Here is an 18,780-nt window from a genome sequence, read left to right as displayed (position 1 = left end):
AACTGGTGCGAGGGTGAGGGACATCTCGAATTTGCTTTAGGGTAATGGAGAACTAGGGGGGTGATCCGTTAGGGAACACGTTACTGAAGTACCAGTGTAGGAAAGAGGAGTTCCATTTCATGGGGCATTGGCTGAAGTACTGGGACAGGAAGAAACTGTAAAGTTGAAATAGGCTTAACCTCAACCAGGTTGGACCAGGGTCCTAGTGGACAAGATAGATAGTAGTCACGAGGGCTTTAAACAATCATCGGTAAATGGGGTGGGGGAGTGGTTGTGTGAGGGATGGCTCTGGTAGAAAAGGTAGTGTAAATGATAGTTTGACTAACAGTGGCAGCAGTATGTACCATCTACAAGATGCACTGCAGAAACTCACCATGGCTCCTTAGGCAGCACCTTCCAAAGCCATTGGTCCCACTTCCCCCAGAACCAGTCCCACTGTCCCAGGAATCGGAAACCCCCCCCTCACACCATCTCTTCAGCCACGTAGTCATCCGATATATTCTGCTATTTCTACTCTGGCTAGCATGTGGCACTGGTAGTAATCCTGAGATCACTACCTTTGAGGTCCTACTTTTCAACTTACTTCCTAACTCCCTATATTCTGCTTTTAGGACCTCATCCCTTTTTATACCTATGTCATTTGTACCAATGTGTACCACGACCACTGGTTGTTCACCCTCCCCCTTCAGAATGTCCTGTAGCCGTTTCTGAGACATGCTTGACCCTAGCACCAGGGAGGCAACATACCATCCTGGGGTTTCATTTGCGGCCACAGAAACGCCCATCTATTCCCCTTACAATTGAGTCCCCCATAACTATTGCATTTCCACACTTTTTACCCCTCCCCTGTGCAGCAGAGCTAACTGTAGTGCAACAAATTTGGCTGTTGCTGCTTTTCCCCCCAACAGTATCCAGAGCAGTACATCTGTTTTGCAGGGTAATAGCCGCAGGAGATTACTGCACTGCCTGCCTAGTCCTGTTGATCTGCCTGGTGGTCACCCATTCCCTTCCTGCTTGTGGACTCTTAGCCTGCGGTGTGACCACTTCCCTATACTAGCTATCCACAATACTCTCCACCTCACAGATGCTCCACAGTGTCCCCAGCTGCCTCTCCAGCTCCGAAACCCAGGCTTCCAGGAGCTGCAGCTGGAGACACTTTCCGCACACATGCTGACCCCGGGCACTGGAAACGTTCCCGGCTTCCCACATAGAGCAGGAGGAGCTCACTATGGCTTTGAGTTCTCCTGCCATGACTTACCCCTTTAAATTAAATTGAACCTTTTGGAAGATACTTAATATCAAGTAATATCAATTACTCGAGGGCTCTTTTTTCTTGCCCCTCATTGTTACAGAATATAGCCCTTACAAATGATGAACCTTAAAAACTATGTGATAAAAGTAGTAAATACTTACCCGACCGTACTCTCAGTACTCAAAGGATCACCTCGTCCCTCTCCTCACCGCTCTCCCTCAGTCACCAAACTCCAAATTAAGCACTCTACTGCAGCCCAAAGCAGCACTCCAGTGCAGACAAAGCCAGCACTGTAAGATGGCCTGTTTTTATACTCACTGAATCTAGCCTCTTAAAACCTGTTTAAACCAGTTATCTAATTAACCAGTTGTAGCTGCAAGCAGAGCCTGTATAAACCCTGTCTTAAAGCTGGTCTAAAACTCACCTTCTTCCAATCCAAACATCACCTTTTGGTTAATAACTAAATTAAAGAAAGACTAGACTTTAGATAGAAATTAATCCTCAAATTCCCTCAGTTACCAAACTGCAAGTTAAGCACTCTACTACACCCCAAAGCAGCACTCTAGTGCAGAGAGAGAGCAAGTGTGTATGTGAGAGAGAGGAAGCGAGTGTGTGTATGTGAGAGAGGGAGCGAGTGTCTGTGTGTGAGAGAGGGAGCGAGAGTGTGTGTGTGTGTGTGAGAGAGGAGGCGAGTGTGTGTGTGTGCGCGAGAGAGGGGGCGAGTGTGTGTGCGTGTGAGAGGGGGCGAGTGTGTGCGCGTGTGAGAGAGGGGGCGAGTGTGTGCGCGTGTGAGAGAGGGGGCGAGTGTGTGCGCGTGTGAGAGGGGGCGAGTGTGTGCGCGTGTGAGAGAGGGGGCGAGTGTGTGCGCGTGTGAGAGAGGGGGCGAGTGTGTGCGCGTGTGAGAGGGGGCGAGTGTGTGCGCGTGTGAGAGAGGGGGCGAGTGTGTGCGCGTGTGAGAGAGGGGGCGAGTGTGTGCGCGTGTGAGGGGGGGGCGAGTGTGCGCGCGTGTGGGAGAGGGGGGGGGCGGGGGTGCGCGCGCGCGTGTGGGAGGGGGGGGGCGGGGGTGCGCGCGCGTGTGGGAGAGGTGGGGGGGGCGGGGGTGCGCGCGTGTGGGAGAGGGGGAGGGGGGGGGCGGGGGTGCGCGCGTGTGGGAGGGGGGGGGGCGGGGGTGCGCGCGTGTGGGAGAGGGGGGGGGGGCGGGGGTACGCGCGTGTGGGAGAGGGGGGGGGGGCGGGGGTGCGCGCGTGTGGGAGAGGGGGGGGGCGGGGGTGCGCGCGTGTGGGAGAGGGGGGGGGCGGGGGTGCGCGCGTGTGGGAGAGGGGGGGGGCGGGGGTGCGCGCGTGTGGGAGAGGGGGGGGGGCGGGGGTGCGCGCGTGTGGGAGAGGGGGGGGGGCGGGGGTGCGCGCGTGTGGGAGAGGGGGGGGGCGGGGGTGCGCGCGTGTGGGAGAGGGGGGGGCGGGGGTGCGCGCGTGTGGGAGGGGGGGGGGGGCGGGGGTGCGCGCGTGTGGGGGGGGGGGGGGCGGGGGTGCGCGCGTGTGGGAGAGGGGGGGGGGGGGGCGGGGGGGGGGGGCGGGGGTGCGCGCGTGTGGGAGAGGGGGGGGGGGCGGGGGTGCGCGCGTGTGGGAGAGGGGGGGGGCGGGGGTGCGCGCGTGTGGGAGAGGGGGGGGGCGGGGGTGTGGGAGAGGGGGGGGCGGGGGTGCGCGCGTGTGGGAGAGGGGGGGGGGGCGGGGGTGCGCGCGAGAGAGAGTGAGCGTGTGTGAGAGAGAGCGAGCGTGCACATGTGTGCGAGAGAGCGAGCGTGTGTGAGAGAGAGCGAGCGTGCACATGTGTGCGAGAGAGCGAGCGTGTGTGAGAGAGAGCGAGCGTGCACATGTGTGCGAGAGAGCGAGCGTGTGTGCGAGAGAGCGAGCGTGTGTGAGAGAGAGCGAGCGTGCACATGTGTGCGAGAGAGCGAGCGTGCGAGAGCGAGAGAGAGCGAGAGAGAGCGTGCGAGAGCGAGAGAGAGCGTGCGAGAGCGAGAGAGAGCGTGCGAGAGCGAAAGAGAGCGAGCGTGAGCGAGAGAGAGCGTGCGAGAGCGAGAGAGCGAGCGTGAGCGAGAGAGAGTGAGCGAGCGAGCGAGAGAGAGCGAGCGTGCGCGAGAGAGAGCGAGTGCGCGCGCACGTGTGTGTGTGTGAGAGCGTGCGAGAGAGTGAGCGTGCGAGAGAGAGCGAACGCGCGTGCGTGAGAAAGCGAGCGTGCGAGAGAGAGAGCGAGCGTGCGCGAGAGCGTGTGAGAGAGAGAGCGAGTGTGTGAGCGAAAGAGAGCGAGCGAGTGCGTGTGAGAGAGAGCGAGGGGCAGTAAGTGTGTGTGTGAGAGAGAGAGAGAGAGCCAATGAGTATGCGAGAGAGAGGGAGGTAATTTGTGCAAGAGAGAGCCAGTGAATATGCGGGAGAAGAGAGAGTGAGTGAATGTACGAGAGAAGAGAGTGCCAGCGAGTATGCGAGAGAGAGAGGTAACATGTGCAAGAGAGAGGGAGAGTGTACAAGAGAGAGCCTGCAAGTGTGCAAGAGTGAGAGGTAGCATGTGCAAGAGAGAGGGAAAGTGAGCAAAAGAGAAGAAAGCCAGTTAGTGTGAGAGAGGGAACAGGTGTGAGAAAGAGAGGGAGCAGGTGCGAGAGGGCGCGTGTGCAAGAGAGAGAGAGGGCGCCTGTGCAAGACAGAGCCAGTGAATGTCCGGGAAAAGAGAGAGCCAATGAGTGTGCGAGAGGAGAGGGAGTGTGTGTGCGCAAGAAAGAGGGAGAGTGTGGAAGAGAGAGATAATGAGTGTGAAAGAAAGGGGGGGAGTGTGCAAGAGAGGGCAGAGAGCCAGTGAGTGTGTGAGTGTGCAAGAAAGGAAGAGTGCAAGAGAGAGGGAGCCAGTGAGTGTGAGAGAGAAGAGAGAGCTAGTGAGTGTGCAGGAGAGAGAGTACCAGTGAGGATGCAAGAGAAGAGAGAGCCAGTGAGTGTGTGAGAAAGAGATGGAGCCAGTGAGTGTGTGAGGGAGAGGGAGAGTGCACGAGAGAGTGTGCCAGTGAGTGTGTGAGAGAAAAGAGCCACTGAGTGTGCGTGCGAGTGAGAGAGGTAGTGTGTGAAAGAGAGAGGGAGTGTGCAAGAGAAAGAAAGCCGGTGTGTGCACGAGAGAGGGAGAGGGAGGAAGTATGCAGGAGAGGGAGAGTGTGTGCGAGAGGGAGAGGGGCAGAGTGCGAGAGGGAGGGGGGCAGTAAGTATGCAAGAGAGAGGGGTAACTTGTGTGAGAGGGGAATGTACAAGGGAGAAGAAAGCCAGTTTAAGTGAGCAAGGTGGGGGGGGGGTGGGCGGGGGAGGTGGGGTGGCATGTGAGAGAGAGAGAGGGAGAGTGTGCAAGAGAGAGAGAGAGGGTGTGTGTGCAAGAGCAAGCACTTGTAAATCTGTGTCTCTGGCCATTGATTTGGAAATGTCATTTTGCGATATCAGTCCTTTTTGTTGACAGTTCTTGATTTCCAATTCCTCAGGCACTTTAGTTGCTTTCATATTGTCCATTACTGAAGTTGATACATCAGTGCTGTTCCTTGGATCAGTTCTATGCTCAATTAGACCACAATTCAGCAAGAAATTTTTATTCACAGAAATAGCTTCAGAACAGTGATGCTTCATGCCACACATCATCTCTTTCAGCTTCTCCAGATTGCATTGAAGTTCAAGAATTTCATTGCTCTTTTCCCAACAGTTTTAACAGTTCATCAGTTTTGGTTTTTAATTCTGCATTCAACTAATTAGTCTGATTTACTAACAATTCCTTTTCTTATTCAAGGCATTTTCCCTGATATTTCATAGATACTACTGATGCTTGAAGTTCGTCAAGTTTTAACTGACGGTTGACCTTTTTTTGCTTCTACAAGTTTATTATTTAGACGTTTCAGGTCCCCAGTCATGTGTTCTATTTTCTGTGACTGATTCTCAATTGGCCTCACTCATTCTCATTTTTCATTAGCAAACCCCTCTCATACATGAAAGTTGGTTTTCTATTTTAATCATGTTTTCCTTCAATTGTTTATTATCTGCTATAAATGTTTCATTTTTGGCCACAGTAGTTTTCAGGAGTTGGTTAAGATCAGCATGATCAATCGCCTGCTGCAATACAGTTGTTGCCACATTAGTGTCTCCACTAGCCAAATCATTGCCCAGGATAAAACCAACCCTTCAATAGGTGGTTTAGGAATAATTTCCACCACAACAATTCCATTTAAACAGTGACTTTGTAAGTTGACTTTACACTAAGGAATAGGTTCTTAAATTCCATTAATACCCCCATTAATACCTGTTCCTTCATAAAACTATCAAAAACTTTCAAAACACAAATTGTATCAATTGCCACCATCAATGATTAATCTGCCCTGATATCGCTCAAAATTTTGATCTATTTACTCATTTTATTGGAGGAGTAAGGGAACACTTCTCCCTTTGAGAAAAAACATCCAGAACCTCTAATAGCCTGAATTCACTGGACTATCCTGAACCATATCCCCCTTTCCTGTCAGTTTGGAGCAAACACGTTTCACCTGTACCACTGCTACAGTTTTGAGAACCATTTCCTTTTCTGAGGATTGCTTACACGTTCCAACTACTGCAAATAGGTCTACCATTTAGTTTCCAGCATGTCCCACCTTGTTACAATGGAGACGCTTAGGCATTCGAATGTCACTTCCATTCTCAGCACCTTTCTTTCTGGTCTGAGGATACATTTCCTGAGGATTCCAAACTGTCCCTTCTCTCCCCTGGCTACTCACCTTCCTTTCACCATCCCACCTTCTATCCTTCTCGGGTTTGTGAAGATGACAGAAAAAGGATTTGGATCTATGGACCAGTTCATAATCATCAGTCATCTCCACTGCCTGTCCAGCTATTTTAATCCTCTTCTTCAACATGGGTTCTAACTACTGGAGGAAGTGAATCTTTAAATTCTTCCAAGAGAATTATTTTCCTAAGTGCTTCATACATTGTCTCTTCCTTGAGTGCCCGTATCCAACTGTCAAAATTACTTTGCTTTACCTTCACAATCTCAATATAGGTCTGCCCAGGTCGTTTCCTTATGTTATGAAATTTCTGCCTTATGCCTCAGGGACCACATGCACTCACCTTTTATACTGCATCATGATCCACAGAAACTTCTTCTGACAGTGATGCATAAACCTCATGGGCTTTACCCACCAACCTACTCTGTAAGAGGAATGTCCAAATTTCTTTTGGTCACTTCATCTGCTTAGCTACCTTTTCAACTGAAATAAAGGATGCCTCTACATCCCTTTCCTCAAAATTTGGGAGGACTTGCACATACTTAAAATATCTCCCCACTAGGCTTTGGGTTGGAGAATTTTTTCACCAAGAGAACCTTCTTTAGCATCTGAGGCCTCTGTTTTAAAGCCCAGCCTTTTAGCCTGGTATTCCTTTTCTTACTCCTTCTCCCGCTCTCTCTGGAGTTGAATTTTCACATTTCCATTTCTCTTTGAAATGCTCTCTCTTTTTCCTTTTCCCTTCTTTCTCTTTCCTTTTCTTTTCTTTTGGCTCTAGCCTTTTCAATCCAATTCTCTTTCTTTTTCTTTCATCTCCAATTCAAGTCTTTTCATTTGCAACTGAACTTTAGTCAATTCAATTGACTCATGCCCTGGAGAACGTGGTCTCTCTGATGTCCCTTCCAATCTCAAATGTTGCACTATCATCTCAACTATGCCTGCTTTCCTTGCCCCTATGGGTAATTCTAACTCCAGCTAGTCCACCAATTCCACTACCTTACTCTTGGTTAATTTCTGTAAACTAGTCAGGGTTACATCTTCCATCTGTAAAAAAGTCTTTGCAACCACCAAAGCAATTTTGAATTCCAACCCATATCATATACATCACAGCAACTCCAATTCCTATGCCCAGTACCTTAGTGCCTCTGTGTACTCATTTTTAAGGATTCACAAATCCCACCAATGCTCAAGGATTTCCAACGCCATAAGAAATCCCACGTTATAACAATAATCCAGGACGAGCCCCCACTTCATTATGATCCCAGCTGATGTTACTATTGGACAAGCCTGATCCCAGCTTGATAGATCCTAACTTTTATTTTTTGTTTAGATACGTGGGGAGTGGCTACTGAACAGAGTCGCAGGAGTTAGCTGATGAACTTTTAACAAAAGAATAAAACATTTGATAAACAGGAAAAATGAACTATATAACACTACTCCTTCACCCACAACTATACTTTTACAGATATATACAAATTTGTAAGGATAACACAAGTCACAAAAGCTATCTTATACTCTAGTGTTCACAGTAAGTACACAGTCCATGTAAACCAATAGACGGCCTGTGGTCAGGCACACACACTCCGCGACCAAGTGACAGATGCCACCCCAAACAGATGCTATGGATCTCTCTTCAACTCCCTCCCAGATGTTCGTCACATCATGAGCCAGCCAGCCTCACTGAACTCCGTCTTTCTCACGAGGGTTTCCAATCTCCACTCTCTAAGGACCCGCTTTGGAATATTCTCTGAAACCAATGCTTTCTCTCAGACGTCTTCCACAAGGGTCTATCTCAAGGGTTTTGAACTCTCCTTCCGATGTTCCTCTTCCCTGGATTGCCACGTGCATTCAAGGTTTCTTCCATGCACTCTCTCTGACTCAGCTGTGCTGACAGAACACCACTGCTTCACATGCTCTTGGTAAAGAGCTACAGCTGACCCCTTAGATCTTCCAGCTGCTCGCAAGCCTATATTGCTTTAAACCTGTGTCCTGTGGCTTTCTCCCTTTAAGTTGGAGTCTTTCTCTGCTCCTCACTCTTAACTTCACTTAGCAGGGCCTTTTCCAGATTCCTGTCCTTGTCCTTTGACTAGATTGCCCTCTTGGGATCTTTCCTGTTCCACTCCCTGGTTTTGGGAACTTTCTTGTTCTGTTCTTTGAGGAAACCTGCTTCCTCTGCAGTTCCCTCTCCTGTCCTGCTTCTGTTGGCTGTCGCTTCCAACTTTAATTTGAGACTTGCTTTCTGTCCCTCTCTTATGCTGCTTCTGCTGGCAAATCCTTTCAACCTTGGAACCCACTGACCACTTGCAACCAAACTGAACTGAAATTACTTTTCTGTTTCTTGTGAAGCTTCTTGTTGCAAGGCAACAGCAGTGATTTTTTTCTACCTTGTTTTCCCTTCAAGAGTGGTAAACTCTAATTAAAATGCAGGCATCTTTTGAAGTGAAACTAAAACTCAACTTCTTTTCTTAACACACAAATACAAATCAAACTTAACTTAAAGCTAAAACTCATTCCTAACACCAACAAATACAAATATAACTTACTTAACCTATCTCTATTTCCTAACAATAGATAGGGATATGCAGACTAGCTCATGTCAGAAAGGTAGGCTGAGATTTCTGTGCCTGCCGGCATCAGGCGTGTTCGGTGGCATGAGAGGCCAATATGGAGCGATCAGTTTCATGACGGCGTGAAAGCAATTTGCAATCGTCTGCTCAGCCCGCCAATGGCGAGCTGCGTTCCCTGCCATCGGATGTCAGGAACCTCATTGTCATACATCAGCATATAATTATATGGCCAGCCTGCTGGACTCGTTCCCCCCCGGCCCCCACGCTGGATCGTCCGCCTGTGTTGGCAGGAAAACATGCCGATGAGTTTCACGACAGTGCATAAACGACGTGCACCTGGCAGGCTGCCCTTCGCTCGGGACTTCAAGGGTTGGAGGCCTACCTTGCTTTGGTCAGCACTCGTAGTCATCAGCGCCAGGCTTCAAAGACAGCATCGCATCACTTTTAGGAGGACTCACGGGTAGGTCTCTACCTACCAGATCAGCCATATGTGGATGGCTTTTCAATGGCTGCAGAGCAAGGTCTTGCTTGGGGAAGGGGGAGAAGTGGCCTCAAGCAAGGAGAGAGGCTGCAGGACGAGAGCTGTACTGGGAAGGAGGGTATCCCAGAGTGTGTGTGGGGGCAAATGTTGATCTGTGCAAGTGGCCTCAAGATGGTGAGGGCTGAGGAGGCAGTCTCCAGAGGAATTGAGGCCAGATGGACCTACTAGATGATGGTAGGTGTGTGAGAATTGAGTGGTGATGTCCCTTGAGCTGGCAGTGAGTGAGGTGCCAGCGAATGTTGATGGGCTTGAGTGTGTGAGTTTAGAGTGATGATGCAGCCATTCCCAGGCTGCAAGGATAAGTTCACTCAACCTCTATCTGCATTCGATGGCCACCCCCTTCTGTGCGGCATTGGCACTGACCGCCGCTGCCATTGCCTACCAAGCCAAAGTGGTAATGTAGCTGTCCCTCCTGTGGCCAGAGCAAGGGTAGAGGACATCACAGCGGACCTCCACGGCATCCAAAAGGCGCTCGAGGGCTGCAGTCTTCTTGCCTTTCAGGGCCATGTCTTCTTTGTTGCAGGCCTGGGCTGGAAGCACTGAGAGGCTGTGCTTTAAATGTGGTGCCTGGCGTGAGGAAGCAGTGATCTGATGGCGTGGTGGGTGGATGAGAGCCTGCCCACCATGGAAATGGCATGTTTCCCGGGAATGCATAAGCAATGTGGCGGGTTTGGGACGATATGGCGTGAAAACACACCACCGCGGCTGGTGGGTAAAATGTTGTTTTACTGCCTGTTACCGCACTTAGTGCAAATCTGGGACGATTCCGCTCATAGTGAATTTCTTGAATATGTTTAGAATACTTCCTAGAACCAGCAAGGGGCATGACATGAGCCAGTTTGATTTAGCAGCAGTGTGTGAACATTTATCCAGTAATGATTACAATATGATCAAGTTTGTAGTATTTGAAAGGGAGCAATAAGAAACAACTACTAAGATCCTAGATTTAGGTAAGGCTGACAACAGAACAAATCTGACAGTGGGTCAAATGATGGAAGATCTGTGGCAGTTGTTCAAAAATGAGTTTAATGTAGGGGCAGGAGCTGTACTTGCCAATAAAAATACAGTCATGGACAACTAAAGAGGTAAGGGACAACAGATAACAAAGAAAAAGCATGCAAAGATGCATGAAAATTTTTTTCCCTTGGTAGTACAGAACTTGAATATCAGTGAACAGAGAGACATATTGCTGAAGCTTTTCCTCTTGCATTCATCAGGACAAACATATGAATGCCACATTTCAAATGATCACAACAATTTATACTACAGGAGAAAAGGATGTTGATTGGTTGGCAAGTCGACTGATTGGCTGAGGTGTTGCCATGGAAAAAGTAACAGGGAACTATAGGCTTCCCAAACAAAGAGGTTAGGGCTCATATCATTAAAAGTGCGTTTCTTGTGGAAACCGACAAATCTATTAGCAAGCACTGCACCTGGTGGGGATCCCATGGCTACACCATCTATTTGGGAATACATGGTGTCGTTAAAACTGAACTCCTACTCCAAGCTTATTTCAGATACGTACATGATACATTTACAATTTTTGAATCTGCAGCCATGTGTAAGGACCTTAGTGCACTCCATCCAGCAGTTTAATTCACTTTTGAGATGGAGGAGGCTAATACATTCCCTTTTCTTTTTTGAGCCAGTTGAGAAATCTGCTAATGGGTTCTCCATTACTGTCCACTGCAAGCCTATCTTCATCAGTCAGTATACATATTGGGATTTATATAGCTCCATATGCTATAAGATTGGCCTTATCAGCAATCTTGTAAATAGGGCCTTAGCCATTTGCTCACCTTGTAAGCTTGACACAGAAATAGAATGCATCAAAGCTATCTTGTGGAACAGTGCATAGTGCAAACTTGCAAATGGACCAAAGGCCACCACTTTCGGACTTGAAAAGTGCCTGGTCTAACTCAAATTACCTTGGAAAAGCAAGGTATCTCAGAAATTTGAACAACAGTTTAAGCAAGCTGTTTCACATTACTACTATGCAGTTGCTACACAAGTGGTATTTTCCACTAACAGGATGCTGTCATCAATCCAAAAATTTTTCTGCCTACCACACAATTCAGCAATGCCATGTATGAATTTCAGTACTGGTGCAATGCCAGGTACGTAGGCTGTAAAACCAGTCTGCAAATTTAAGCACTGTAGCTGTTCGACCAGCCGTATGCCACAGGCAGTTTTTTTAAGAATCAACCCTGCAACTGCAGACTCCATAAGAACAGATAAAAATCGTCCATCAACTTATTTAAATTGCCTTAGCACTGAATCCAGAAGGACCATCGAGCTCAGCCCAAAATCATCCAAATCATTGGTCTGCAAGACCCATATATCTTTAACTTCTTTTTATTGGACTTTAAAAGGAAGGCTCATCTATCTTCCCGCTCGTTTGTGTGCGTGTGAGTGAGTGAGTGAAGTTGGAACATTTTTATTTGTTTTCTTAGACTGGGTTAAGTACAAAAAATACTTTTCTCATTTACTTTTAAAAACTTGCAAGGAAACCTGTACAGTCACAGCACATAAACAGTTAAGCCCTCACTGAATTGGCAAGTATATCCTTAAAAGAAATCCTGTTGCGGTCAAACAAGTAATGTGAAAAGTTGGGAGCCGTTCTACCCATCTTTACCTGATTGTAATATTGGCAATGCCTATGCCAACTGTAGTCGACTTGCACCCTTTTCTTCCATGGTTTAAATTGTAGTGATGACTTGAAACTTGGCATTCTTACATTTGTCCTGATGAGTGCAAGACGAAAAGCTTTGGTAACATGATTATCTTCAACACTAACAAAAATTGAACAGGAGAGATAGAAAGGTCAGCAAGGGTAACAAAACAACTAGTAAGAACTACAAAAAGGGAATCGGAAAGAAATTTGCAAGGGATATAAAAACCAACACAAAAAGTTTGCATAACATTAGGAAAAAGAGGATGGCCAGGAGCATTGTGGATCCCTTAGAAACTGTTAACAGTGATATTGACAATGAAAATAAGGAAATGGCAGATATGTTGAAAAATTACTTTGGGTCAAGTAAAGGCAGAGGACAGCATGCCAGACATCCCAATAAAACTAATATTGAATCGGGAACTTGCCAAAATTAATGTAAGCAAATAACAATAATGAAGAAAATAATGGCATTAAAGTGTGGTAAATGTCCAGGACCACATGGTTTCCATTCCAGAACAAATTGTTTGGAATTTTTCATATTATACGGTTTTTGAACCCCCTCTTTGTTACATTAGGTTACTCAGAGGTAAAGGCCAACCAGGGGTAGAAACTTTTCTAAGTAATTGGTTTTATTGAAACTAAAACAACAGTTTTGCAGATGGAGATGTTTATAACCTTAGAAGTGCAACTCAAATCTCAGGAAACCAAGAAGTTAATTTTTCACTGACATCTGCCTTGAAGCTGCTCCACCTTTGTCTCACATTCTGTATGTCTCCTCAAAATTACTGACTAAGTTTTATTTTTAAATTAAGCTGGTTTTGTACTGTTCTTGCTGGCAAAAATGATACCTCTGACAGCACAGCAACCACACAGTACTGCACTGGAGTGTTGACCTGGATTTTGTGCTCAAGTTCTTGGAGTAGGACCTGAACCCAAAATCTTCTGATTCAGATTTGAGAGTGTTACCACTGAGCCATGGCTGGCAATTGCAGCAATAGCAATGGAACTGACGTACACTACAATTGTTTACGATTTGCTTGTTTTGCAGATTGGTGAAGAACAAAAAGTGAAAAACCCTGATCATCCCATGGCTGGGGGTTGGGTGCTGGATGATTTCCCAGAAACAACAGATCAATGTAAAGTAATGGTAGAGCTAGGTTTTGCTCCTGATAATATCTTCTTGTTGAGTAATGCTGAGAATGATGGTAAGTAACCTAATAAACTGAATTTATTTTGCTTTGGTGGTAAGAATAACATATCTATCAGCAGATCTCCAATAACACACACCAAAAATCCACCATTCCATGAGGATGGAAACATTTCTCATTAACAAACAATGTATTGTAACTCAATTAGTCTTTTGTGACTTTGCATACAGACAGAAAGAATCCTAGATTTTCTTCCAGATGGGGTTCACTGCCAAAGGAGGATTTGAGCAGGTTTTCCACTCATTGAGCTGACCTCTCACTGATCCCAACCCATTCCTGGATTAGATATGTTTGCCAGTGCAGGTTAGATTCTCAATGGGACCACCTCCTTGCCCCATCTCCTCACCACCAGCAAGAGGAAATCCACCACTCCTGATCACATGCTGCATCACTAAAATAATTGGAGCATGTTTTAAAGGGTGCAGAAGAGCCCCAAAAATTAGAGTTAAATTATTTCAGGTCCTATAAATTATATTTTATTTGCATGAGGCTTTTATTATTCTTCCAAGGCCTACTGCTCTCTCTTCCTGGTAGTCACTTGAGTTGGTGGTGGTAGCATTGGAAGGGAAAAATCCTGTGAACTTCTGGACCCAGCTTCACTGCCATCATTTACATGCAGTGAAGAGCCTACTACCTTCAGCCAGCTGGAGCAACTGAGGAATCAATGGTGGTATTGGTAGGAGCATGATTCCAGTGGTTGACAACTAATATTCTGTCGTATCTAGTGAAAGAACAGTATAATGGTTCCAAGAATTGTTCCTTCCCTCAAGTACCAGTGACTTATTTGCTTATTATCCAAAGATGCCCTCAAAATTGGCAGACCAAGACAAACCCAGTAAAGCAGTATTTCAGGGTCAATTCCAAAACTCAGAGGCCTTGGCTGGGCAATCCTTTCATCCCAAGTATCACACGTTTTGCGGTTGTCTGTATCACAGACCCCAGGTATTCATGGCACTTGGAAAAAGTATCAGAAAAGGTAAAGGAAAAATAGGAAAATCACAAAGGGAGTGACTGGGAAAATTCTCAGAAGCAATTTTATCTTGAACTATATTTTGAAATTATTGGAGTTTGACAGATTTTCATAATGTTCATGAGTGGTCTGAATGAAACATGAACTATTTTTAAAATAAAAAAAGAACATTTGTGGCCTCCTGGCCTCTGCGTGCATAAACCTTTAATGAAGTAATTTGTGTCTTGAGGGAATGTTGGGGGTTAATGAATAGAGCAGTCTGCTTAATGTAATGGTGAGATGGTGAAAATTGGAATAACAGTGTTAAAAAAGATACTGGCTTGAAAAGATATCAATCTGAGAAAGCAAAATCAACATTCAGTCAATACTAAAGTCCCCTTTGCATTATCTTAACATTAATTTAACTTTCTGACATTGGCAGCCTCAGTAAGTTATTAAACCAAAGATGCCACCATCAGTCATTCACTCATTCATTCTAAAGAAAAGTATGCAAAAGACAAAAAAAATGTAAGTTAGGGCTAATTGGAACACCATGTAAAAGTTCTATTTTTAAAATGGATCCTGTAGTGACTGCCAAATCCATAGGCTTCAAACCTTGGGAGGGATTTTAATTCAGTCATATCTCATCCATTTGCACAGTTAAAATTGGCCCCTTCAGTGTTAAAGTTATTGCTTGCACTTAATTACGTCCCTCAGGAAATTTCCTTGCAGAAGTCCATGATGGTACATGTTGTACACATCTTGTTGGAAAGGTATAATTAGTGGACCAAGTACCTTCCATACTCAAGTTCAGAGTTGCAATATTAAACTAATGGGGTGAGATAATATAAAATATATTTCCACAAAATAGACTACAATATATCAGTCCTGCAACAAATAAATCAACCTCTATTATACTGGTACTAGCCTATAAACATTTAGGGCTAGAAGTTGTGTTAACCTGACTTCTAGGTGCAGGGAAAACAATTTGCGACCTGCTTTTATGCGTTCAGATGGAGGTGGGCAGCATGCAAATTTGGTGTACCTACCTCATCTGCATGATTCTAGCATCTAGTAAAGCAGATCCAGGTCTGCTGTCTTCTTAACACTGTGGTTGTCTCTGCACTCAGTAGGGGAGTCTGTTACGATCCCCGCAGAGACCTATAACTTCTAAAAATAGATTCGAATTTCCAGATGATAGCTGAAAGAATGACACAATAAGATTTCACATTTTAAAACTTTTGCTGCAACAAATGACTAAAAGCACTTTTGACAAAAAGACTTTTATTTTTGCAGGCAGCTTATACTTTAAACCACAGATAGAGATGTTCCCCTCTTATACTTATTACACATTGCACTCTCCACAAAATTACAGTCCTTACAGCAAATAGTCCACTGTTGCTCCTAGCTTCCATGGGATTCCCATATCCATAGTTCTCAGAGTAATAACTTTGAGTGACCATCTCCAGGTGCTTTCCTCAGTTCTCAGAGTTCTTTATATCTGCCACCAGCAGCAAAGCCTGCTCCAATGATTCTTCCTCACCTGACCATGCCAGGATGAATCTCCCAGAATCCTAGATGGCTGCAGGACATGTCCCTTCACCTAGAAACTGTTTCCCTCCTGCATCTGGCAATGGTAACTTTCAAAGACAAGCAGCCTTTTCTCGCATAGAAACTCCTATCTGTAGGCTCTACAGGGAAACCTGTAATTTGATCTAAAAACATAGAAACAGAAAATAGGAGCAGGAGTAGGCCATTTGGCCCTTCGAGCCTGCTCCACCATTCATCATGATCATGGCTGATCATCCAACTCAATAGCCTGCTCCTGCTTTCTCCCCATATCCTTTGATCCCTTTCGTCCCAAGAGCTATATCTAACTCCTTCTTGAAAACATACAATGTTTTGGCCTCAACTTCTTTCTGTGGTAGTGAATTCCACAGACTCACCACTCTCTGGGTGAATAAATTTCTCCTCATTTCAGTCCTAAATAGTCTACCATGTATCCTCAGATTGTGACCTCTGGCTCTGGCCTCCCCCACCATCGGGAATATCTTTCCTACATCTACCCTGTCTAGTCCTGTTAGAATTTTTTAGGTTTCTATGAGATCCCCTTTTATTCTTCTGAACTCCAGCAAATATAATCCTAACCGACTTGATCTCTCCTCATATGTCAGTCCTGCCATCCCAGGAATCAGTCTGGTAAACCTTCGCTGCACTTCCTCTATAGCAAGAATATCCTTCAGATAAGGAGACCAAAACTGCACACAATATTCCAGGTGTGGTCTCACCAAGGCCCTGTACAATTGCAGCAAGACATCCCTGCCCCTGTACTCGAATCCTCTCGCTATGAAGGCCAACACACTGTTTGCCTTCTTTACTGCCTGCTGCACCTGCATGCTTACCTTCAGTGTCTGGTGTATAAGGACATCCAGGGGAAAGCAGCAACAGCCAAATTCATTGCACTACGGTTGGCTCTGCTGCACAGGGGAGGAGTAAAAAGTGTGGGAATGCAATAGTTATAGGGGATTCAATTGTAAGGGGAATACATAGGTGTTTCTGTGGCCGCAAATGAGACTCCAGGATGGTATGTTGCCTCCCTGGTGCTAGGACCAAGCATGTCTCAGAGCGGCTACAGGACATTCTGAAGGGGGAGGGTGAACAGCTAGTGGTCGTGGTACAAATTGGTACAAACGACATAGGTAAAAAAAAAGGGATAAGGTCCTAAAAGCAGAATATAGGGAGTTAGGAAGTAAGTTGAAAAGTAGGACCTCAAAGGCAGTGATCTCAGGATCACTACCAGTGCCACATGCTAGTCAGAGTAGAAATAGCAGAATATATCAGATGACTATGAGGCTGAAGAGATAGTGTAAGGGGGAGGGTTTCAGATTCCTGGGACATTGGGACCGGTTCTGGTGGAGGTGGGACCAGTACAAACTGGATGGGGTTACACCTGGGCAGGACCGGGACTGATGTCCTAGGGGGAATATTTGCTAGAGTGTTTGGGGAGGGTTTAAACTAAAATGGCAGGGGGATGAGAACCTATGCAAGGAGTCAGAGGAGGGGGAATCAAGGACAAGAACAAAAAGGGGAAATAAGAAAGGGGAATAAGAAAAGTGATAGGCAGAGAAATCAAGGGCAAGAATCAAACAGGGCCTCGGTGAAAAATAGTGGGAACAGGACAAGTAATGTTAAAAAGACAAGCCTTAAGGCTTTGTGCCTTAACGCGAGGAGCATTCGCAATAAAGTGGATGAATTAACCACGCAAATAGATGTAAACAGGTATGATATAGTTGGGATTACAAAGACATGGCTGCAGGGTGACCTGGGATGGGAACTGAACATCCAGGGGTTATTCAGTATTTAGGAAGGACAGACAAAAAGGAAAAGGCTGTGGAGTTGCATTGCTGGCTAAAGAGGAAATTAACGCAATAGTGAGGAAAGATATTAGTTCCGATGATGTGGAATCTGTATGGGTAGAGCTGAGAAACACTAAGGGGCAAAAAACGTTAGTGGGTGTTGTATATAGACCCCCAAACTGTAGTGACAATGTTGGGAATGACATTAAACAGGAAATTAGAGACGCATGTGATAAAGGAACATCTGTAATTATGGGTGACTTTAATCTGCATATAGATTGGGCAAATCAAATTAGTAACAATACCATAGAGGACGAATTCCTGGAGTGTATACGGGATGTTTTTCTGGACCAATACGTTGAGGAACCAACTAGAGAACAGGCCATCCTAGATTGGGTATTGTTTAATGAGAAAGGAATAATTGGCAATCTAGTTGTGCGAGGCCCCTTGGGGATGAGCGACCATATTATGATAGAATTCTTCATCAAGATGGAGAGTGACGTAGTTGATTCTGAGACTAGGGTCCTGAGTCTTAATAAAGGAAACTAGGATGGTATGAGGCGTGAGTTGGCTATGATGGATTGGGAAACATTACTTAAAGGGATGACGATGAATAGGCAATGGCAAACATTCAAAGAGCACATGGGCGAACTGCAACAATTGTTTATTCCTGTCTGATGCAAAAGTAAAACAGGAAAGGTGGCCAAACCATGGCTTACAAGGGAAATTAGAGATAGTATTAGATCCAAGGAAGAGGCATACAAATTGGCCAGAAAAAAACAATAGACCTGAGGTTTGGGAGCAGTTTAGAATTCAGCAAAGGAGGACCAAGGGATTGATTAAGAAGGGGAAAATAGAGTACGAGAGTAAGCTTGCGGGGAACATAAAAACTGACTGTAAAAGTTTCTATAGGTATGTGAAGAGAAAAAGATTGGTGAAGACAAATGTAGGTCCCTTACAGTCAGAAACAGGGGAATTTATAATGGGGAACAAAGAAATGGCTGACCAACTAAATACATACTTTGGTTCTGTCTTCACAAGGGAGGACACAAATAACATACCAGAAATGTTGGGGAACACAGGGTTTAGTGAGAGGGAGGAATTGAAAGAAATCAGTATTAGTAAGGAAATGGTGTTGGGGAAATTGATGGATTTGAAGGCCGATAAATCCCCAGGGTCTGATAATCTACATCCCAGAGCACTTAAGGAAGTGGCCCTAGATATAATGGATGCATTGGTGGTCATCTTCCGAGATTCTATAGACTCTGGAACAGTTCCTACAGATTGGAGGGTAGCTAATATAATCCCACTATTTAAAAAGGGAGGTAGAGAGAAAACAGGGAATTATAGACCAGTCAGCTTGACGTTGGTAGTGGAGAAAATTCTAGAGTCCATTATAAAAGATTTAATAGCTGAGCACTTGGAAAACAGTGGCAGAATCGGACCG

At 45.8% G+C, this 18,780-nt stretch overlaps 1 protein-coding gene across 1 annotated transcript in view; it reads left to right on the top strand.

Annotated features, from left to right (window-relative positions):
* ak9 (adenylate kinase 9) overlaps nt 1-18,780 on the top strand; it is a 359,309-nt gene that overhangs the window by 116,558 nt on the left and 223,971 nt on the right. The window contains exon 17 of the mRNA XM_078542572.1: nt 12,869-13,025. Coding sequence (XP_078398698.1) covers nt 12,869-13,025 — 157 coding nt within the window. The remainder of the gene's footprint in view (nt 1-12,868; nt 13,026-18,780) is intronic.

The sequence above is a fragment of the Cetorhinus maximus genome, chromosome 5, assembly GCF_964194155.1.
Source record: "Cetorhinus maximus chromosome 5, sCetMax3.hap1.1, whole genome shotgun sequence".
Taxonomy (NCBI): Eukaryota; Metazoa; Chordata; class Chondrichthyes; order Lamniformes; family Cetorhinidae; genus Cetorhinus; species Cetorhinus maximus.
This window is presented reverse-complemented; position numbering and strand designations above follow the sequence as displayed.